The sequence below is a fragment of the Pseudopipra pipra genome, chromosome 4 (genome assembly GCF_036250125.1).
Source record: "Pseudopipra pipra isolate bDixPip1 chromosome 4, bDixPip1.hap1, whole genome shotgun sequence".
NCBI lineage: Eukaryota > Metazoa > Chordata > Aves > Passeriformes > Pipridae > Pseudopipra > Pseudopipra pipra.
Genome location: NC_087552.1, coordinates 6,162,754 through 6,180,955, shown reverse-complemented (window position 1 = coordinate 6,180,955; position 18,202 = coordinate 6,162,754). Strand labels below are relative to the sequence as shown.

General features: G+C 41.3%; 1 protein-coding gene across 1 annotated transcript in view; it reads right to left on the bottom strand.

Annotated features, from left to right (window-relative positions):
• Positions 1-480: 480 nt before the first annotated feature.
• Positions 481-18,202, bottom strand: part of FAT4 (FAT atypical cadherin 4) — a 131,031-nt gene continuing 113,309 nt past the window's right edge. The window contains exons 12-17 of the mRNA XM_064651482.1: positions 14,603-14,688; positions 13,362-13,541; positions 12,211-12,335; positions 10,885-11,102; positions 6,024-6,285; positions 481-3,918 (exon numbers count right to left, since the gene is read on the bottom strand). Coding sequence (XP_064507552.1) covers positions 2,048-3,918; positions 6,024-6,285; positions 10,885-11,102; positions 12,211-12,335; positions 13,362-13,541; positions 14,603-14,688 — 2,742 coding nt within the window. The 3' untranslated portion in view covers positions 481-2,047. The remainder of the gene's footprint in view (positions 3,919-6,023; positions 6,286-10,884; positions 11,103-12,210; positions 12,336-13,361; positions 13,542-14,602; positions 14,689-18,202) is intronic.

The window sequence follows — 18,202 nt, the reverse complement described above, 5'->3', positions numbered from 1 at the left end:
TGTTACCAGGAATATCAAAGTGGATTTGGTACGTTTTGACATTATCTTAGGCTTAACAACCTCATGTTACCAACTGTTCTCCATCTTCCTGAGATAGGTGAAGCCAAATCATAGTGAGATCAGCCATGAAATAGAAGAGGGATGGGCCAAAGGCTCCTCTCACCCTTGGTCAAATCCATCCCTTTGCAAGGAACAACCGCACTGACTCAGTGGGACTTCCTGAAGTACACAGGGTTCATGCTGTCCCTTTGCAGGGAGAGTAATTTAATTTCCACAGTGATACTAGTGCTGCCTTCACTGTGAATGAACCCCAAATGTGTAATTTTACATCATCACCTTGATTCTCAAAGCCTATTTTCTGGATAAAAAGATTATATATCTTAAAAATCTTTTAACTTAAACCCCAAAAGTGAAGATGAAGGAGTGAAAAGTAGAGAGAGAGAGAAAAGACAAAAGGTTACCAATAACACACACTAAGGATTTTAAATAAATATTTTAATTCTATTATTGGCATTTACAGGTAGAAAGCATACAGTATGTTACAATTTTATCAAAATGTGAAAAATATGGATGTTACATAAGTAACAAATGTAAAAAAAGTATTTTTCTTACCTTCCCTGAAAGTAAGAAAACTATTCAGCATAGGAAAATATTGATATAAAAACACAGCTTAGGTAAAAAAAAAAAAAATTGAAGTTTTTACACAGTACAATAGGTTCATCAGATCTGCATGAAGATGTAAAGACTTTGTGGGGTTCTATTTTACCTAAAACTTTAGGGAACTGGGGGCAACTGGTAAGCTACATTAATGAATCTACAAGTAGTTTTCCCTCATATCTGCTCCAAAATGCTAGAGTGCAGTAATTTTCTATACAATAAATAATTCTTCAAAGTTTCCATCACAGAAAATCATAGAATGTAGAAAATGCCACTCCAAGGTCACAAAGGCAAGGCAGTGCTTTAATAATAATTATGATAATACTTATTACAGTGCTTTATAATGTCGAAGCACTTCAGATGAGTTAAACTAATTAGTCCTCACACCACCCCTGTGAGGTAGGGGAGTAAGTGTTGTTCCTACCTTTCCATAGTACAGATGGGAAACCAGAATCAGGGGAGAAGCACAGACTGCAGCAGCAGCACAGCCGAGACGAGAGGCCAAGAGATGTGGGAATTGAGAGGTTTTTCCCTTGCTCTTGCTGCTGCGAGCCAGGGTGCTGGGCTGGGCTGACAAATCCCCATCACTCCCCTCCCATGGGAAGCACTGAGAGGGGCAGGAAAGGACCAGGGTTAAGTAAGCATCCCCAAAAATTCATAGAGATTCAGAAGCTCTCACACAACTTTGTCAAAAAACCAAAACAAACAAAAAAAAAAAGGAAAAAGAAAAAAGAAAAAGAAAGAAACAAACAAATAGACAAACTGAAAAGGAAAAAAACTCCTAAAGTGCTGACTGGCTTGAGCTGCTTCTAGCACCTCTTGTATGGAATAAGACTTACAGCACTGTTGCCAGCAATTATTCAAGCTGCTTTCATCCATAAAGTCACATGTGAGCAACTGCAGGATATGGTAACTACATTTTCTGAGACACCTTACTACTGTTATTCCTTCATTCACCATCTTTCTTCCACACACTTCTTAAGGAAAATTAAATCCTCAATACTCTTGCATCGTAAAACATGTTAGTATTTGGAGACAATATGCACATCCTTCACAATTAAAACAAAAAAATTAGTTCATTTTCAGAACAAAGCATTATTAATTTAAGAATCACGAACCAAACAATGGGAAACAGGAAACCCTTTCCAAAGGCTGCATGCCGAATATCTGGTTTGCAAATACAATGCATGCAGGAGAAATAAATTCATCCAAGCATAATTAAATTAAAAATGTTTTTAAGTCTTTCAGCAGCATAATGGTTATTATTTTTAAAGTCTCCTCCATCCAAACTGGCCTGGGGTTCAGATGCTGACCTTGGCTTTTCTACAACCATATAATGGTTTGACCAGCCCCTGTGGCTTTGCACTGTGGCAATACCAGGAGATAAAGCCTATACATATTGTTCTGCTTCCCCCTCCTTGGAAACAGGCTTTATCGTACCACCTTTGCCGTCTTCACTCGCTGCTGCTGCTGCTGCTGCTTTTTCAGGAAGCGATGCCAAATCTTTGAAAACATCCACATAATGCCCAAAGCCTGGGCCCCAGTTCAAGAGGTTGTCCCAGTTGAAGTTTCCTGCTTGCTGCCCCAGCTTCACGGGCAGGGAGCTCTCCCCGGCCCCGGCTGCCTGTGCCCCCACGGGCCCCCCCTCGCCGCGGCGGCCGGGGTAGCGCCGGGGCTTCAGCCTGGAGCCGTAGTTGTCCTCGTCATCTGCATCAGACTCATTGACCTGGGATAACTTGGGCATTCTGGAGGTGTACGTCACAGGCTTATCCCTGTCATACTCCATCTCCGAGCAGGTGAAGGACTCATGGGAGTCGCTGTCGGAGGAGGACTCGGGTGCGGGAATTCCATCAGCTGGGTTCCTCGTCCGGGACAGAGGCCTTCTGCAGTCCTCCTCTGAAGAGGACCGGCCGTGGTCTGCACTGCAGATGCTGGGGTTTCTGGGGCGAGGTGTGTTAAGTCTCTCCACCTCTTCAATGGACAGCCCCACCGGAGGAACAGTCTCCAGAGGGATCTGCCCAATGGGTTGCTTCAGGCGACTTCCCGGTCGGGAGCTGTGGCTCGCCATGGTCTGTGGACTCTTACTTCTCCTCCCCAGTCGAGTGGCATAGTTAAAAATGCCAGGCTGGCAGACATCGTTGTGCATCTCCAGTGGGTTCCCTTCCCTTATGGCGAGGTGCAGCTCCCTCGCTGGGCTGTGCCTGTAGAACGTTGATGATTTGGAGAAGGGTGCGGGGCTGTGCCGCGACAGGGGGTTGGGAGTAGGGCATGCTGAGTGGCTTAAAGATGTTGTCCTCAAGCCCTGTCCGTAGGCGGGCTGGTAGGTCAAGCTGCTGGCTCCCAGGGGCATGGGGGACTGCCGTGCAAAGCCCAGTGGGCTGTGCCTCTGGATGGAGAACTTGGGCGTGTGGCTCCGAAACTGCTTGTAGTGCTGGATGATGTCGGCGTCCGAGGGGGCGATACTGCTGGCATTGTCAATGTCGTAGTGCTCAATCTCGGGCTCAGGGGATGCCAGCGGGGCGCTGGGGATCGTCTCCGTGGCGTGCGGGATGTCGGTTTCATCATAGATGAGATATGGGTTTTCTCTTTCGATGATATCGGGTTTCGGGTTCCCTTCAGGCTGCTTCCTGACAGTCATGTCATCACCGTAGGGTGGGATGTTGTCAGGGTCATCAAAAGCCACGTTCTCACTCCCCTTTTTCTTCTTCTGCTTTGTTTTCTTCTCCTCTTTCGGCCCTTTTGACTTCTTTCCTCGGCACTGGTTGCAGAGGATGAGGCTGAGGACCAGCAGTGCCAGGACCGTCGCGCAGCTGCCCACGATGGCCGGCACGGCCCAGAGAGGAAGGGACAGCTCGGTGGGGTGTGGGGACGGGAGGCAGATGTGGCCACCGTTGATCCCCGCTCTGCACTCGTGGCCAGGGCTACACGAGACCCCCAGGCAGGCCACCACCGTCTCGCATGTCCGCCCCGCGTATGCCTCAGGGCAGCTGCAGGTGAAGCTGGCGTGTGCTGCAGGCTCGCAGCTGCCTCCGTTCTGGCAGGGGCTGGAGGCACAAGCTCCCGGTGGGACACACTGGTAGGCGTACCAGCGGTTGATGCACATCAGGTCCCCCCAGCAGGGACTGCTGGCACAGATATTGGGGCCGCGGCAGCCGATCTTGACCGAGGGGTCTGTTTTGGAGAGGGTGGCGAGGCTGTGCTTGCCAGCGAAGGGAAGGCTCTCCCCGCCATACTTGATGTAGGAAATGCAGCCATCAAAGCCTAGGAGAAAAAGCAACAGTCATGTCAGGACCTGAAGACTGAATGTGCACTGTCAACAGTGCAGTACAGGCTCCACTGTTCACCAAACAAGCCAAGAATTCAAATGGTTACCAGAGAAAAACATCTAGTCTAATAGTACTTAATGTCTTGAAATTGAATTTGAACAAATATGCCTTCTAGTGACTTCATTCAATATACTGAAATGCCTTTGTTTCCTAATTTTCCCATATTTCTAAAACTTCCTATGATCTCCACAGAGAAATCTCTGTGCAGCTGGCTCGGCTGTGCTAGCACCAAACATTATCTGGATGCTTCAGCTAAACCTCCTGCCTTACTGTCTCCTACATTCATGACGATACTTTTGTGTCTCTGAATCTCAAGTGACCTTTTCCCAAACTTCCCATACCCCGGTTGTTGTGCTACTCTACAACGAATTTTAGTGCTGTGAGACCTCAGGGAGATGGAATTATCCCCAGGCTCTCTGGGGTGGTTGCATGTGAGGTCGCAGGAAAATCCAGCCTTTTGCCAATCCCATAATTCTCTGTGTTCTCCAGACTTAATTCTTTCTTCAAGGGTTTTAAGGCAGTGATACCTTATGCTGATCTCTGCTTGGACCTGTGGCAAAATGGTATACAGAGATGGGTTCCACGGGTTTACTCTGTCATGAAATAGCACACTAGAGTCATATGAGATGATATTAAAGGTTTATAATCTTCAGAATTGAAGATTTAGGTTCATGCGGGAGCCAAAGCAAAAACGATGATCACCCTGCTGCACAGTTGGTGATCCCTTGAAGCAGTGATTTGATAAACAGCAATGAGGAATTCAGCAGGTCTACCCAGGTTTGAAAATGTTATTGGACACACAGCTTCACAGCCCTGGAACTGTAACCCACGTATGTTTTTGTCTGCCTTTAACGGTACTGCAGATATTTTTGACTCTGAGTTCATGCAGAGTTTTATACCACTCCTTGTAAATCCTTGGTATGTCGTACACAATGTAATCCAATATTAAAATAAAATCAAATCATATGAATATGACATTTTGGATTGTGTGTTCTTAATGGAAGCCAGACATTCCTAATTTGTCTGCCACAGTGTTGGGCAGTGGTGAGAAGTTAGTGTCCTCAATTTTCTTTGTTCCAGCTTTCCTACAAGCCTCTGATTTTTCCATGCACATGCTGCTCATAAAACATACATGTAAAAAGGATAAAGGTCATCTCAGCATCCATATGATTTCATAACACATTTCAGAAAAACTCACAATACACAAGTGTAAAGTGTGAATTTGCTCCACTCAAAAATACTTTATCTGGTCACAAATCATGAAGCCAGGAACATTTTTTGATATAAAAACTCTGTGAAATCTACATCTACATTGTCTGGACTATCTCATGTTTTGCAGCTAAAAATCACTTCCATCTTTACTGAGCACTGGGGGAATGATATCAAATATGTGTTGTTGACTTCTTTTGCCAGGGTTTAAGACAGTTGCTTTAACTCTTAAGGGAGACTGATTTACTTCTTAACAGCTAGATGTTGGTCAGAGGGTGATTCCTTATTGTCCTTGTTTTCTGTTGCTCAGAAATAAATCCTATTCTTCATTTGACAACAGGATAAAGCAGGAGGAAGGTGGAGTTTCAGAAAATATTTTAGTCATAATAATAACAGGCTAAATCCTACTGTACTTACCAAACCCCTATGGAGACAAAATTTCCATTTAGCATTTTTGCCTAAATGAAAGATTTGCCTTGGTTTTCCAGATTCTGACCCAGGTAAAGAATAGATTCTTTTTTTTCTCCATTAGGATAGCAAAATTATAGCAGCTGATGTACAGACAAGCAACCAAAGCCACCTCCCCATTTCCAAAAAGCCCTGCAGATGGAGTGCCTGCTTTTGGAAACAACAAGTCTGCAGTGTGTATTGAAGGAACAAAGTCTGTAACCCTTACTCATTCAATTTGCAGTTTTTCTGGCAAAGGATGGATGTATACTAATTACTGATGAGGAATTATAGTACTTTGCGTAACCTTAAAGCAAATGGAGACTCTTTGTTCAAATGTGCTTATGTGCACTATATTAAAAAATCAAGTGGAACAAAAATTACCTGCAACTGAGCTCTTGAAAGGTTGGCTTGATGGAATTCCTCCCAAAGAAATGGTAAGGACATTTAGGCCCCCAAAGTCCTGGGTGGCATGGAGAATGTCTCGGCTGTGGGTCTTGTCGACTGACAGGATGGTGGCAGACCCGTTCTTCTCAAGGAGGACCGAGTGCCACTGACCATCTGCAGTGTACACCTCGGGGATGTTCCGCTCCACCTTCCCAGCAACTCCAGCATCCGATATGTAATGCACTTTCCCACCTTTTATCTGAGCAGAAGAACACATAATGGATAATTTTAACATCATATCACATAACAACTCCTATACACACATCACCAATGTGATGCCTATTCAATACAGCTACATGTGGCTTTGGTGTAATAGAAAGCTGGGGTGTATTTTCCTCCAAAGAATTGTTTTGTACTAAAAATGCATTAATCATTTAGTATTAAATATTTGGCCAGAATTAAATACATCACATGTAGAAACCTCTGCAGAAATATCCCATCTACATTTCACACTCATTCCCTGCCTAGTATCATAAGAGAAAAACCTATTGAGAAGCCAGCTATAGGACATGCACATGACAAAACATTTTAACCAATAAACTAATAATTCTTCCTCCTCCTTCAAGGCAAGTGTGGAAAATGCTTTGCAGAGTGAGCAGATTGTCCTTTCCCAAAAATCTTGCATCTAGTTTTCATTATGACACAATAGGAATGTATAAGGCATGGCAGGGCTTGAGTAAGAATCCCATTTAATATCTGGTTTTACTGCTAATTTGTATTTTGCAGAAAACCACTTGTATTTCAGAAAACTTCCTGAAAAGCTGCAAAGTGCCTTATTTTGGGCAAATTTTCAAATGGTGCTTACTTGAGCAAACAGCTTTAAAACTTGTGAGCTGTTAGGAAAAAAAAAAAGAACATTTTGGCTTTTCATCTAGGAATGACGCCTCGCAATTCTACTGAATCATGAGATGCAGGATTTCAAACCTCTTATTATAATCCCAAAATGAGATCAGTGCAAATTCTGCATTTAAGATATAGGAGCTTAAAAAGAATCCCTAAAATCCGAGCCTGCCAGTTTCTCAAATATTGCATAAATTTGGGCATGTCAGCTGATGTCCTAAGGGTGTACAGACTTGTGCAAGCTCATACACAGTGGCTCTTGTTGCAAGTTTCCTTCCATGCTCTGCATGTTAAATGAAACCACTGCTTTCCACCCTGTGTTCCTCACTGCAGCTCTGTCAGTGTGTGACCTGTAACACGAGTGTGCAGAACATGCACACACACAGTCCAGCAAAGCCCCAGGTTTGCTGAAAGCTCTCAAAGCCTGGCATCCTTTGTTCCAGGAAAAATAATGTTCACCTGGGAAGAACTGCGAGGTGACACACCGGCTCCAAGAATGCTGCTCTCTTTTCCAGAAACTGTTAAATGTTCTGGATTCACTTCTTTAGTGATGCAAGCTGAGCACTTTGTTCATACACTTCTGAGCACTTTGTTCATACACCAGCTTTAATACAGCTGTAAGACCATGCTCATGTCTTGGCAGCAGCCTGAATGAATGCATCTAGCACGTATTCATTTATGAATGCAATAATTTGGATTATTTGAAAATGGATTCTTTGAGGGCCTCTTTGACAAAGCTGCCCTCAGAGACGATGCTTTTGTTACTGGCAAACACAAGTGGCATATGTTAAACTATCACACATCCCAAAGGAAATCCTACATTTCAAAATGCAGCAACAAAGATTATTGTAAAATATTAAACACCGTTTTCCATAATCATTTATAAAAAGATTAACTGAGCTGAATATATACACATATTTATGTCTGCAGCCTGTAACTGGATCATTAGTCTTATCTTGTCTTTTATGCTCCATAAAAATACCTCCTTGTATTTTGGTCTTTATGTAAACAGAAAGAAATACACCATATCAGACAACACCCTCCAAGCTTAAGGGAAGACTGAGCACAGCATGGTAACTTTTAATTCCACTTTAGAAAAGAACTGTAGAATTATTTACCTGTCAACAACTGATATTTTCCATACTGATTTATGTCTCTTTATTTCTGTTTCTTTAAAATTGCATGTGACTAAGGCTAACAGACTCACAAATAACATACGAGGGGCATTTGGAAAAGAAAATTTCCAGAGACAAGACTGGTCTATAAATTCTTAGAGCAGGAAAAAATAAGGAATGTTCTTCTTGGTTCCTTGAAGCAGAACATATTTCTAAATTTGAAACAAATGCTGATGCTGACAGTATTGAGAAACACCCATTTCTGGGTTTTATTTAAATGGCTGAGCAACTGAAAAGTAAAATATAATGAAAAGAATGAACCACTAAAGCAAACATATTCCTAACTACAAGGATGATTCAGCTGTACTAATATTCCAAGTCCCATTTACTGAACAAATTGTTTTTCATTTGTCTTAAAACTGAGCACTATCCCTTACAGATCTATAGCTCACTGAATGAGATATCACTTAAAAGGGTTATGTTCTGATTAATTCCTGCAACTTGATATGTGCATAGAACCACAGAATGGCTTAGGTTGGAAGGGACCTTAAAGATCACCCAGTTCCATCTCCTCTGCCATAAGCAGGGACACCTTCCACTAGACCAGGTTGTTCAGAGCTCCATCCAACCTGGACTTGAATACCTCCAGCAATGGGGCATCCACAATTTCTTGGGACAACCTGTGCCAGTGTCTCACCACTCTCACATATGAGTATGTTAGCTGTAATCTGTAATCCACATTCTCTACCCTTACAATTCATTTTAGAACTCCATTTATGCTAATTTAATCTGATTTCAGATGAGATTTCCATATAAAGCAAGACAGGCAATTTCACCTTTAACCTGCTGTATTTATCCCATTATTTCTAATTGAATTACCTACAATGTGTATTTGTAGGAAAATAAGACGTGACAAGGAGCTTCAGTAATAAGGAAACCCCCACATTCTTCCTTGCTGTGGGTTTTGGAGGAAGCATTTTCCACCTGCATTTGACCATTATTAATGTAACCTGCAAAGGTTTGTATCTGTCTTGCATTAAGGATCCTTTTATATCATAAAGCCCTCTGTTGGGTTCTTCGTGAGGAGTTTATATCCATCATTTAGTGACTCAAGTGCTCATAGTCTCAGTGGGTCTCATTTATTATCACTTCTCTGATTTTACCCCAATCCCAGCTACACCAAAACTAATTAACTACAAGAGGAAAAATGTGGAGGCATGGAAGCAGCTACAGAACTTGTAGCTTTTCCCTAGCACAATTTAATATCAAAACCACATGGTAGGTCTTCTCTGAGTGCTCATACTGTGGATAATAAGCGTATTAAAAGACCCAAAACCCAAGTGATAAAATTATCTGTTTTGAAGACTGACAAGAGCTGTAAACAGAAGCCTCTAAAGGTCAACTTTTGTGCCAGAGGTGGACTGAGATGTTATGGAGATCTTCATGTGGGGTGGCTTCACTGGCGTCTTCAGCCACCACTGAGGGAAGCACTTGTTTTGATACCTACTCGGGGTACAAACAGCAGTGCAGAAGCCACACTGTACAAACCACAGTTAAATTACTACAGTTTTACTAACTAGCATCATCTAGGATTTTTTTGGAAATAACCGGCACGCTGATGTTACCTCTCCTTCCTCAAACTTCTGCATCTGTTACGAGGCAAACCTCTGCTCTTTGCCCTTGCACAGCTGGGTCTGGGACTTGACACCCTCTGCTTGCTTGTATAACTTCACCAATATTAACAATGATCAGAGTGTTTGCATAAACACAGCACTAGTGCTTTCAGACAGGAAAGGCAACTCTCTTTTTTTTTAATAATGCTCACCTAGCAAATGCTACTAGGGAGAAAAAGGCTTTTTGTCTCCAAAACTCAGAATAATGAGATCTTATCTGTTAATATGACCAAGGCAGAAACTTCTTATGAAATGATGTGGTAAAAGCATATGCCAGAGAAGTAGTGCAGACTTGCTTCTTAAACAGAGCCGATGTGTGAGGAAAGCTCCATACCTCTGATCAGGCAGGTAGAGAATATCCATGGGGCTGCAGCTTAGAAAGTGTGAATTTCTGTATGAATTTCTTTAGAAGTCCGGGAAAAAAAAACTTGGAAAGCCTTAGAGCAGTCAAGGAAACTTGGAGCTTACACCAACCCAATAAAGGGGCTTGCCAACATCACTGCTGTACTCATTTAGAGTTATGAGTAAATGGACTGAGTCATAGCCAGGAACTGAACCATTGCTTTCTCTTGAGAAAGGTAACTCGTGCAGCAATAAGCTCTTCGATAGAAAAAAAAAAAGCAAACCAAAACAGTGTGGCATTTGAAGCATTAATTCAGCTATGTATCTCAAAATAATTTGATATTGACACTGGTCTATGAGTAACCTCATGAATTCAAGTTATCCTTCACTTCCTAATTTGATAAGCATGAGCCATGTTAGTAGGAATTAACGAAAACTTTTTGGCAATTGTTTGCTAGCTTAAGGAGGGCCTGGGTTCAAGGCTCAAAAAGTCAGATGATAAAAGGCCAATAGTGAAATGATTTGTTCTGTAAAGTGTAATGATGATAATAACCATGGCAATGAGTAACATTCTTGCTGCCTTAAAACGGTCACTATTTGGAGTCTAGACAAAACTGATTAGACAGAAAACCATCAAGATCTTCTGATACCTTGGCAAATAGCAAGGGAATTGTTGAGAAGATGAATGATACTGGAGCAGTGCCGAGGTTCAGTTAAAGGCCCAATATTTTTTAAAAGAAACAGCAAAAGTAATGGAAAAACACGATTTTGATCCCTCTGCATGAGGCAGCCCAATCAAACCAAACTCAGCATTAGCTGTAATCTTACCTTCACAGTAGTGAAGTTGCTGCTTTCTTGGACGTGAAGTAAAACACCGTTCTCGCTTCTTGTCCTGAATTTCACTTCCAAGTGTTCCACATTCGGGGGTCCCACACCGGCGCCTCGAGCTCCCAGTCTCATCACGTAGTCTCGCTTCTTATTTGGGCTCATGTGGTAGTCGAGTCGTCCTTTGCCTTCCAGCGATAAGGCGGTGTCAGCAGTGATATCTGGGATAAGGACAGGGACGTACTGAGTATGCAGCTCATTACAGCTCTAGCCATCCTGCCTCGTAATGACCATTTTGTCTCAGAGAACAGATCAAGTTCAGAGCAGGTCAGGTGGGAGAGCAGGACTGAATGGCAATTGCAGCCCCTCTGTTCTTTGGCTTCAACCAGAATGTGTATTTGAGAGTGGGAGTGTGCGAGTAATTTACTGCTGCTATCAGTCAATAGTAAATTAAAACTCGCTAGGGAACAAGTGAGGGAGTAGGGAAAAAAAATCTGGCTCTCAGAACTGCAATTCCTTCCCAGGGATGTTACTGTTTCCATTACTGCAAGTAGAGTTTCATGATATATTGAACTCCAAGCTCTTCAGGGCAGAGATAATAACTTTCTATTTGTTATGGCATAAAAAAGTGAATAAAAAATGGCAGAGCATTGACTACCAAATGCTGCTAAAATTATGGCTGAATTCTTTTGTAAAACGGCACAATAAAAACATATAAATCAGCTAAACAACAATGGGACATGTAAGAAAACAAAGCCCAGTCATTATACTACAACTACACGGAAATAAATCACTTTGCTCTCCCAGACGATCTCATATTGATTTACAGAGCTATTCCTACGAGAGTTAATAACCCTAGAGTGTAAATGCCTTGTTTTCATTTACATTTACAATATTTTCTTGCATATAATCTATGGTCGATTTGATTAAAAGGACTTTAGTTTGGAGAGGCCATAAGCATATGAACACAACATTTACATGAAGGGGTTTTCACTTACCCTCTTACCTCCCCATAGCAGACAAATTCCTCCTATGGGATACCTTTATTTTAGTTACGAATTATACATTATTGGGAACCAGTAGTTTTAAATGAGTGCAAGTTACCTTGAAATGCGATATACAGACCAGAAAAAAATATGCATATAAATTGTTGCTATTTTTAGTTCATGAAAGGACAATAGTCCATTGTGGACTTTTCCTTCAAAATTATTTAAGAGGTTAGCATGCTGCTTGTTTCCATTATTTTATAAAATTCATTATCCCATGGCATTTGGTTAAGCCATAGCTAGGTGTACATTTAAGAGGAAGACAGTAAAGCCTCCTCCGTACATTTTTCACAGTGTTTTCCTGTCAGTCCATCCTTGCAGTGACACTGCTGCCACGACCAGTGATCGACACAGGTGCCACCATGTTGGCAGGGGCTGGTTGTGCAAGCACCTTCCAGTCTGGGACACCTGAAAGAAATCAGAGAAGTAGATGCTGAAGAATATGCGCATAAACTAGCAGAGAAAACATGCTGGGAAGCATCCTGCATTTGAATGGTACTCCTTTTCTTCCCCCCAGAGATGCAAAAATCGCTCTTTCCCCCATCCCTGGAAGTGTTCAAGGCCATGTTGGATGGGGCTTTGAGCAATCTGGTCTAGTGGAAGGTGTCCCTGCCTATGACAGGGGAGTTGGAATGAGATGATCTTTAAGGTTCCTTCCAACCCACACCATTCTGTGATTCCAAGAATCTCCATAGACAGTTCCTGTTTCAAAGCAGATCCCAATTTTCAGTGTCAAGTTGTAACAGTCTTACAAAAGAGAAAAGAATTCATTGACAGCCAAACTCCTGCTTCTGTTATGCCAGAGAGCAGAACCTCTTTTAGGTGCTTTTTATGCCGCAGACTGCCATAGACTCTGTTTCACAATGAGCAGCACAAACCTGGGTGTTGAAAGAGGAAGGGTGAGCTAGGAAATTTGGACGGAGGACTGACATTATTGCTACGACTGTGACTTCAAACACTGTGCTGGAAAAAACAATAGAATCAGATAGTTCATCATTTATGAAAGATGACTCTGAGGATATGAGAGAAATTCAGTGATACTTGAGAGGCAAAGTGGTAGAACAGACATTGTGGATTAAAAGGAAATAAAAGGGACTAGAAGGTTAGCAAACAGTATGAGTACAGTCAAAACCAGGTGGAATTTATAAAGAAACCCAAGAACAGGGCTACTCAATTTCAGCCTGCAAAGCAACTTTAATAATCATTGGCAATAGAAATGTAATGATGTTGCTTTTTTGAAGCCTCTGTAATCTTTTGTGAACCTTTCATCCAAATTCCCTTTCTTCCTATATTTTTCCCACTTCACAATATATTCTACAGTAATTTTTTTTACAGGAATCTCTGACAGTGTCTGAATGGGATAGCATCTGACTTTCATGACAGCTTCCTTTATTGTAAACATGGTCCATTTGATACCACATATAGCAGACGTACTGATCTAAGATTCCTTGAGCTGCCAGAGCCTGGCTGGGCTCCAGGGGACGTCCGTTGACTGCAAACTCCATTATACAGCCCACAAAATCATGGCTTTCCACCTGTCCTCTCCTTTGAAGGATGGGCTCTATGGACCTGATGCCACCAACAGTAACTCGATTTGGTTGTACATCCAGAGTCCTATAAAAGAGTTGGAAAAATAACTAATCAGTATCAGACATCAAGACAGCGATGACAACCCATAAACTGCAACCATCAGCTACAGTCTGAGAATAAAGTTCCTCTTCCAAAATGTCTATTTTACATTTAGAAGTGGACACAGAGAGATCAAAAGCACTTGAACTAACAGTTAAAACAGATATGACTCCAAATTCACATTCAGTTATTGCAAGTCAAAATTTCTATTTCAAGCACATAATAACAGTGTGCTTGAGATCATAATGAATAAAGCTTTTTACCCAATTATCATTTATATTGTAGATGATATTTAAATAGCTGGAAGAAAGACTCATTGTTTTACAAAGATATAGCACCTCTGCTAGCAGGGAAAACGTGTGTGACAGAAAATATGATTGTGATTATTGTAAGAAATTAGCCAAAGTGATTGGGATAAAAGTTACTGTTATCACCAAAGATGCAACAGAAATGCTATGTAATTAGTTACAATAAACACCAGAAAAAAAGTTTGTTTTTTTACTGACCAGTGTTTGCAAACTGAAAACTGTAAAAGACAACACCTGGAAATTACTGAAAACAGTGACAAAGTAACTACTCCCAGTATTTTTTTAAAGACAGCAGTAATCATGTGATATTGTTTCTTACAACTCTATAAGAAATGAGAGGTGAAGTTTAAAAAAAGAAATAAATACATGACCCCAAATCATTAGGCAATAGATCTTACTCCCTTTTACACCACAGTACAGACTACCCATGGCCACACATTTCTTGAGTGCCACCACAGCCTGGGGACAGAGATGGAGTCGAGAACTGAGGATTTCTGAGCAAAGCCTTTGTTATGATCAAACTCCATGCAGAAATATAGCCTTAACCAGCAAGCAGCAGCACACAGAGAAAATTTAATTTGCTTCTGCAAAGATGGAAGAAAATGACACTTGGGAGCCTTATCATTACTTCAAATTTCTCTGGCTGTACAGGGAGATTTCTTTTTAATTTTACTTTTAATTTTAATTAAAAAAAAATCTAAAAACCAAACTAACCCCATAAAATGAAGAATTATTTACCAGTCAGTTGAAACAGCAACATTGCTAACAGTGCAGTAGCCTGGCTCCTGATCCTCAGAGCAGGAATCCACAGTCAGGGATGCTGCCTGCAAAAGGCACACACACAGATAAGCTGAATATTATACGGTTGTAGTCCCCAACCACAATAAATATTTATGCTTAAAGATGTTATATCAGGGACTTGGCTAGAATGGAGCACTTGTACCAGCACAGCAAACACCGAGGTGTGGATTACTAACAGAGAGGGTGTCAATGTCTGCTTCATACAGACAGTCAACCAAAAACCAAGTTTTCAGATTTGGATAGAGTTTCTTTGGTATTTGTTTGCTTTACTCCTTGAAACTGCAGTTATTTTGACTCAAACCATATCCTACTCTTGATATGGTTCAGATAATCTGAACAGAAAGCTGCTCCCTCCAAACACAAAGGGCGTTCCTTCAGGGGCCTGACCGTGACATTAAACATATTGCTTGAACTTGATAAGAAGCATGTTCCAAAAGCTGGGAGTACAAACACTGAGGTTACTCGTTAAAAATAATAACCTACCACTCAAGAGAACTCAAAAACTAACCAAGTGGACCGGGGTAAGGTAACCCTTAGGCTGACAGGTCATGAGGGACGAGGGATCTCCACTTTGATAATGGAGAAGCATTTGGACACCCACAGTGGGACCAAGTTGATGTTTAGAGAAGTACCAGGAATCATCAGTGCTTAGAGCAGTCTTACTCTATATTACTATTATTATTATCATCTCCAAGCCATCAAGTCCCAAACAATGAAGTCGCCTCAATCTGTTCCTAGTGGAAGGTGTCCCTTCCCATGGCAGGGGTTGGAACGAGATGATCTTTAAGGTTTCTTCCAAGCCAAACCATTCTATGATTCTATGATTCTATGATTACCTATCTAAATCATTTACAATAAAGCTACTCATGGCACATCTATTTGTAATCTCTGTAAGTCTAACTAAAGCTGTCACTAAAATCATGAAATAACTCCTGCTGATTTAAAAAGAAGTTTTTATTTTATTCCTTATTTAGCAAAGAATTGTCTCCACAGTGATTTATTAATAACAGATGCTCTGAAAAAAGAACAAAAACCAACCCTGAAGGTTAGTTATTCCTTAAAACAAATTTGTAGAAAAATAAACATAATCTCCAAATTGTACTTATCAGCTCCTCATGTTTCAACTAGATGTGTGGTACCGTTTTACAGCAAATTTAAATCAAACGCCACCTTTAAAAATGCCTGGGTTTGTATTTTGCTTTAGATTACTCTATAGGAGCTGAGCAAGCAGCAATAGCTATCAGTATGTCATTACTCTGCAGAGGTTTTTTCTACTGCCTGCAACGAAGTTCATTAACAACAGCCTGTTGAAATCCCCACAGATTGTCCATGCTATTTCCAAATACACACTGCAGGCTGACACACTGTATTGACCAACTAAATTCGTAGCTCTTAGCCCTAAATCATGCCCTACAGGATGCCTAAATTGTTCAATTTGCTATTTTTAATGAAAGCTTATCTTGAACTTCTTTCCATACATAACGAGCAAACTGCTTCTCCCAAGAAATGTCAGTCTGCAATTCCAAAGCAGATTAGAGTCCCGTATAAATGAAACAATTCACGGAAAGAATAATAAGCTGGCTGCTCTGTATGCCATCACATGCATACATATTTTCCTTCAGAACATCAACAACAAAAACTGAAATGAGTTTTTTGTTCTTAGCTCAATCAGCGTAATCTCCCTAACTTACATCGCTATGCGCTGTGCAAGCCAAGCTCCAACCCCAGCTGAAGGGCAGGATATTTGAGAATATATTTTCCTTGGACCAGAGTTCATACAATTTATTTTCTAATGTTAGTCAAATGTTCCTGCTTGTTACTTAAGCATTACTCTACAGTTACCTTGCTGCATTATGAAACTTTCTATCCCGTCACTCTGCAATAGCTCAGGACTGACAACTTAATGATTTTACCAGTTTCCGATAAAATCCCACTGTGCTGTAGGAAATGACAGATTTGGAATCCTGAAGGGGGGGCTATTTTATACAGTTTTGGACACCTGGGAGACATTTTTCCTGCAGCAGAAATATCTAAGACAAAGATGATTCTTTTCACATACTGTGTTTGTAAACAGCTGACATTACTGAAAAGGTTTAAGCATTAAAAAAAAAAACAAACAGACAAAGGTACAGATTGTCTTAAATGTTTTCTTTCAGCCTGAAGGATTCATAGCTGAAATTTTCTGTAAATAGACCTGTTTATGTTATCTCTTCTTCTATAGTCCTCTGGCATATTGACAAGTAAAACATTTTCCTGCTCTATTTTTTTCTTAAGTGTACTTTATTTCTTTGCTATAATTTTTCCTGTGTGCTCCTATACTTAGGCACTTAAATCCTATTTATAGAAATATCAGGCTACTTTAGTTACTAAAATGGGAACCTGGTGCTTTTCAAGATTAAGGTGCACCTTTGGGCTTTACCACTTGGAACCTGTGATACAAATTAAGTATCTGATACCAAGGCACATTAAACCAAAGTAATTGCTCAACATCACAATTATAGAATCATAGAATCATAGAATCATAGAATCATAGAATTGATTGGGTTGGAAAAGACCTCCGAGATCATCGAGTCCAACCCTTGGTCCAAATCCAGTCCATTTACTAGATCATGGCACTCAGTGCCACGTCCAATCTGCGTTTAAAAATCTCCAGGGATGGTGAATCCACCACCTCTCTGGGCAGCCCATTCCAAATGCCTGATTACTCTCTCTGTAAAGAATTTTCTCCTGATATCCAACTTAAATTTCCCCTGGCGGAGCTTAAGCCCGTGCCCCCTTGTCCTGTTGCTGAGTGCCTGAGAGAAGAGACCAACCCCCACCTGGCTAGAACTTCCCTTCAGGTAGTTATAGACGGTGATGAGGTCACCTCTGAGCCTCCTCTTCTCCAGGCTGAACAACCCCAGCTCCCTCAGCCTCTCCCCATAGGACTTATGCTCCAGTCCCTTCACCAGCCTTGTTGCTCTTCTCTGGACCCGGAAAAAAATTAAAAAATGTTTCTGTATTATAGAAATCTTATTCCTGCTCCGAACTGAACACCTTGAACATCCTTCATCTTGTTTGGATATATAACTCCTACAAACATAAAAAAATTGGATTCGCAAATCCAGCTGAAGACTGGATTCCATAGAATCCTTTATGTTGGAAAAGACCTTTAAGAGTCCAACTGTTAACCCAGCACTGTCAAGTCCACCACTAAACCATGTCCCTAAATGCCACATCTACACATCTTTTGAATACCTCCAGGGATGGTGACTCAAACACTTCCCTGGACAGACTGTTCCAATGCCTGACAACCCTTTTGGGGAAGAACTTTTTCCCAATAACCAATCTAAACCTCCCCTGCTGCAACTTGAGGCCATTTCCTCTTGTCTTGTTGCTTGTTACTTGGGAGAAGAGACCAACACCCACAGTAAATGGTGATTTTGGGTCTTGCACTATGAACTGAAATGCAGTTTCAGGCTCAAGATTCTTTGATGAGAGAACAAAAAATCATCATGTAGGAAGGTCATGAGACAACCCTGGTCCTACAAAGAAACC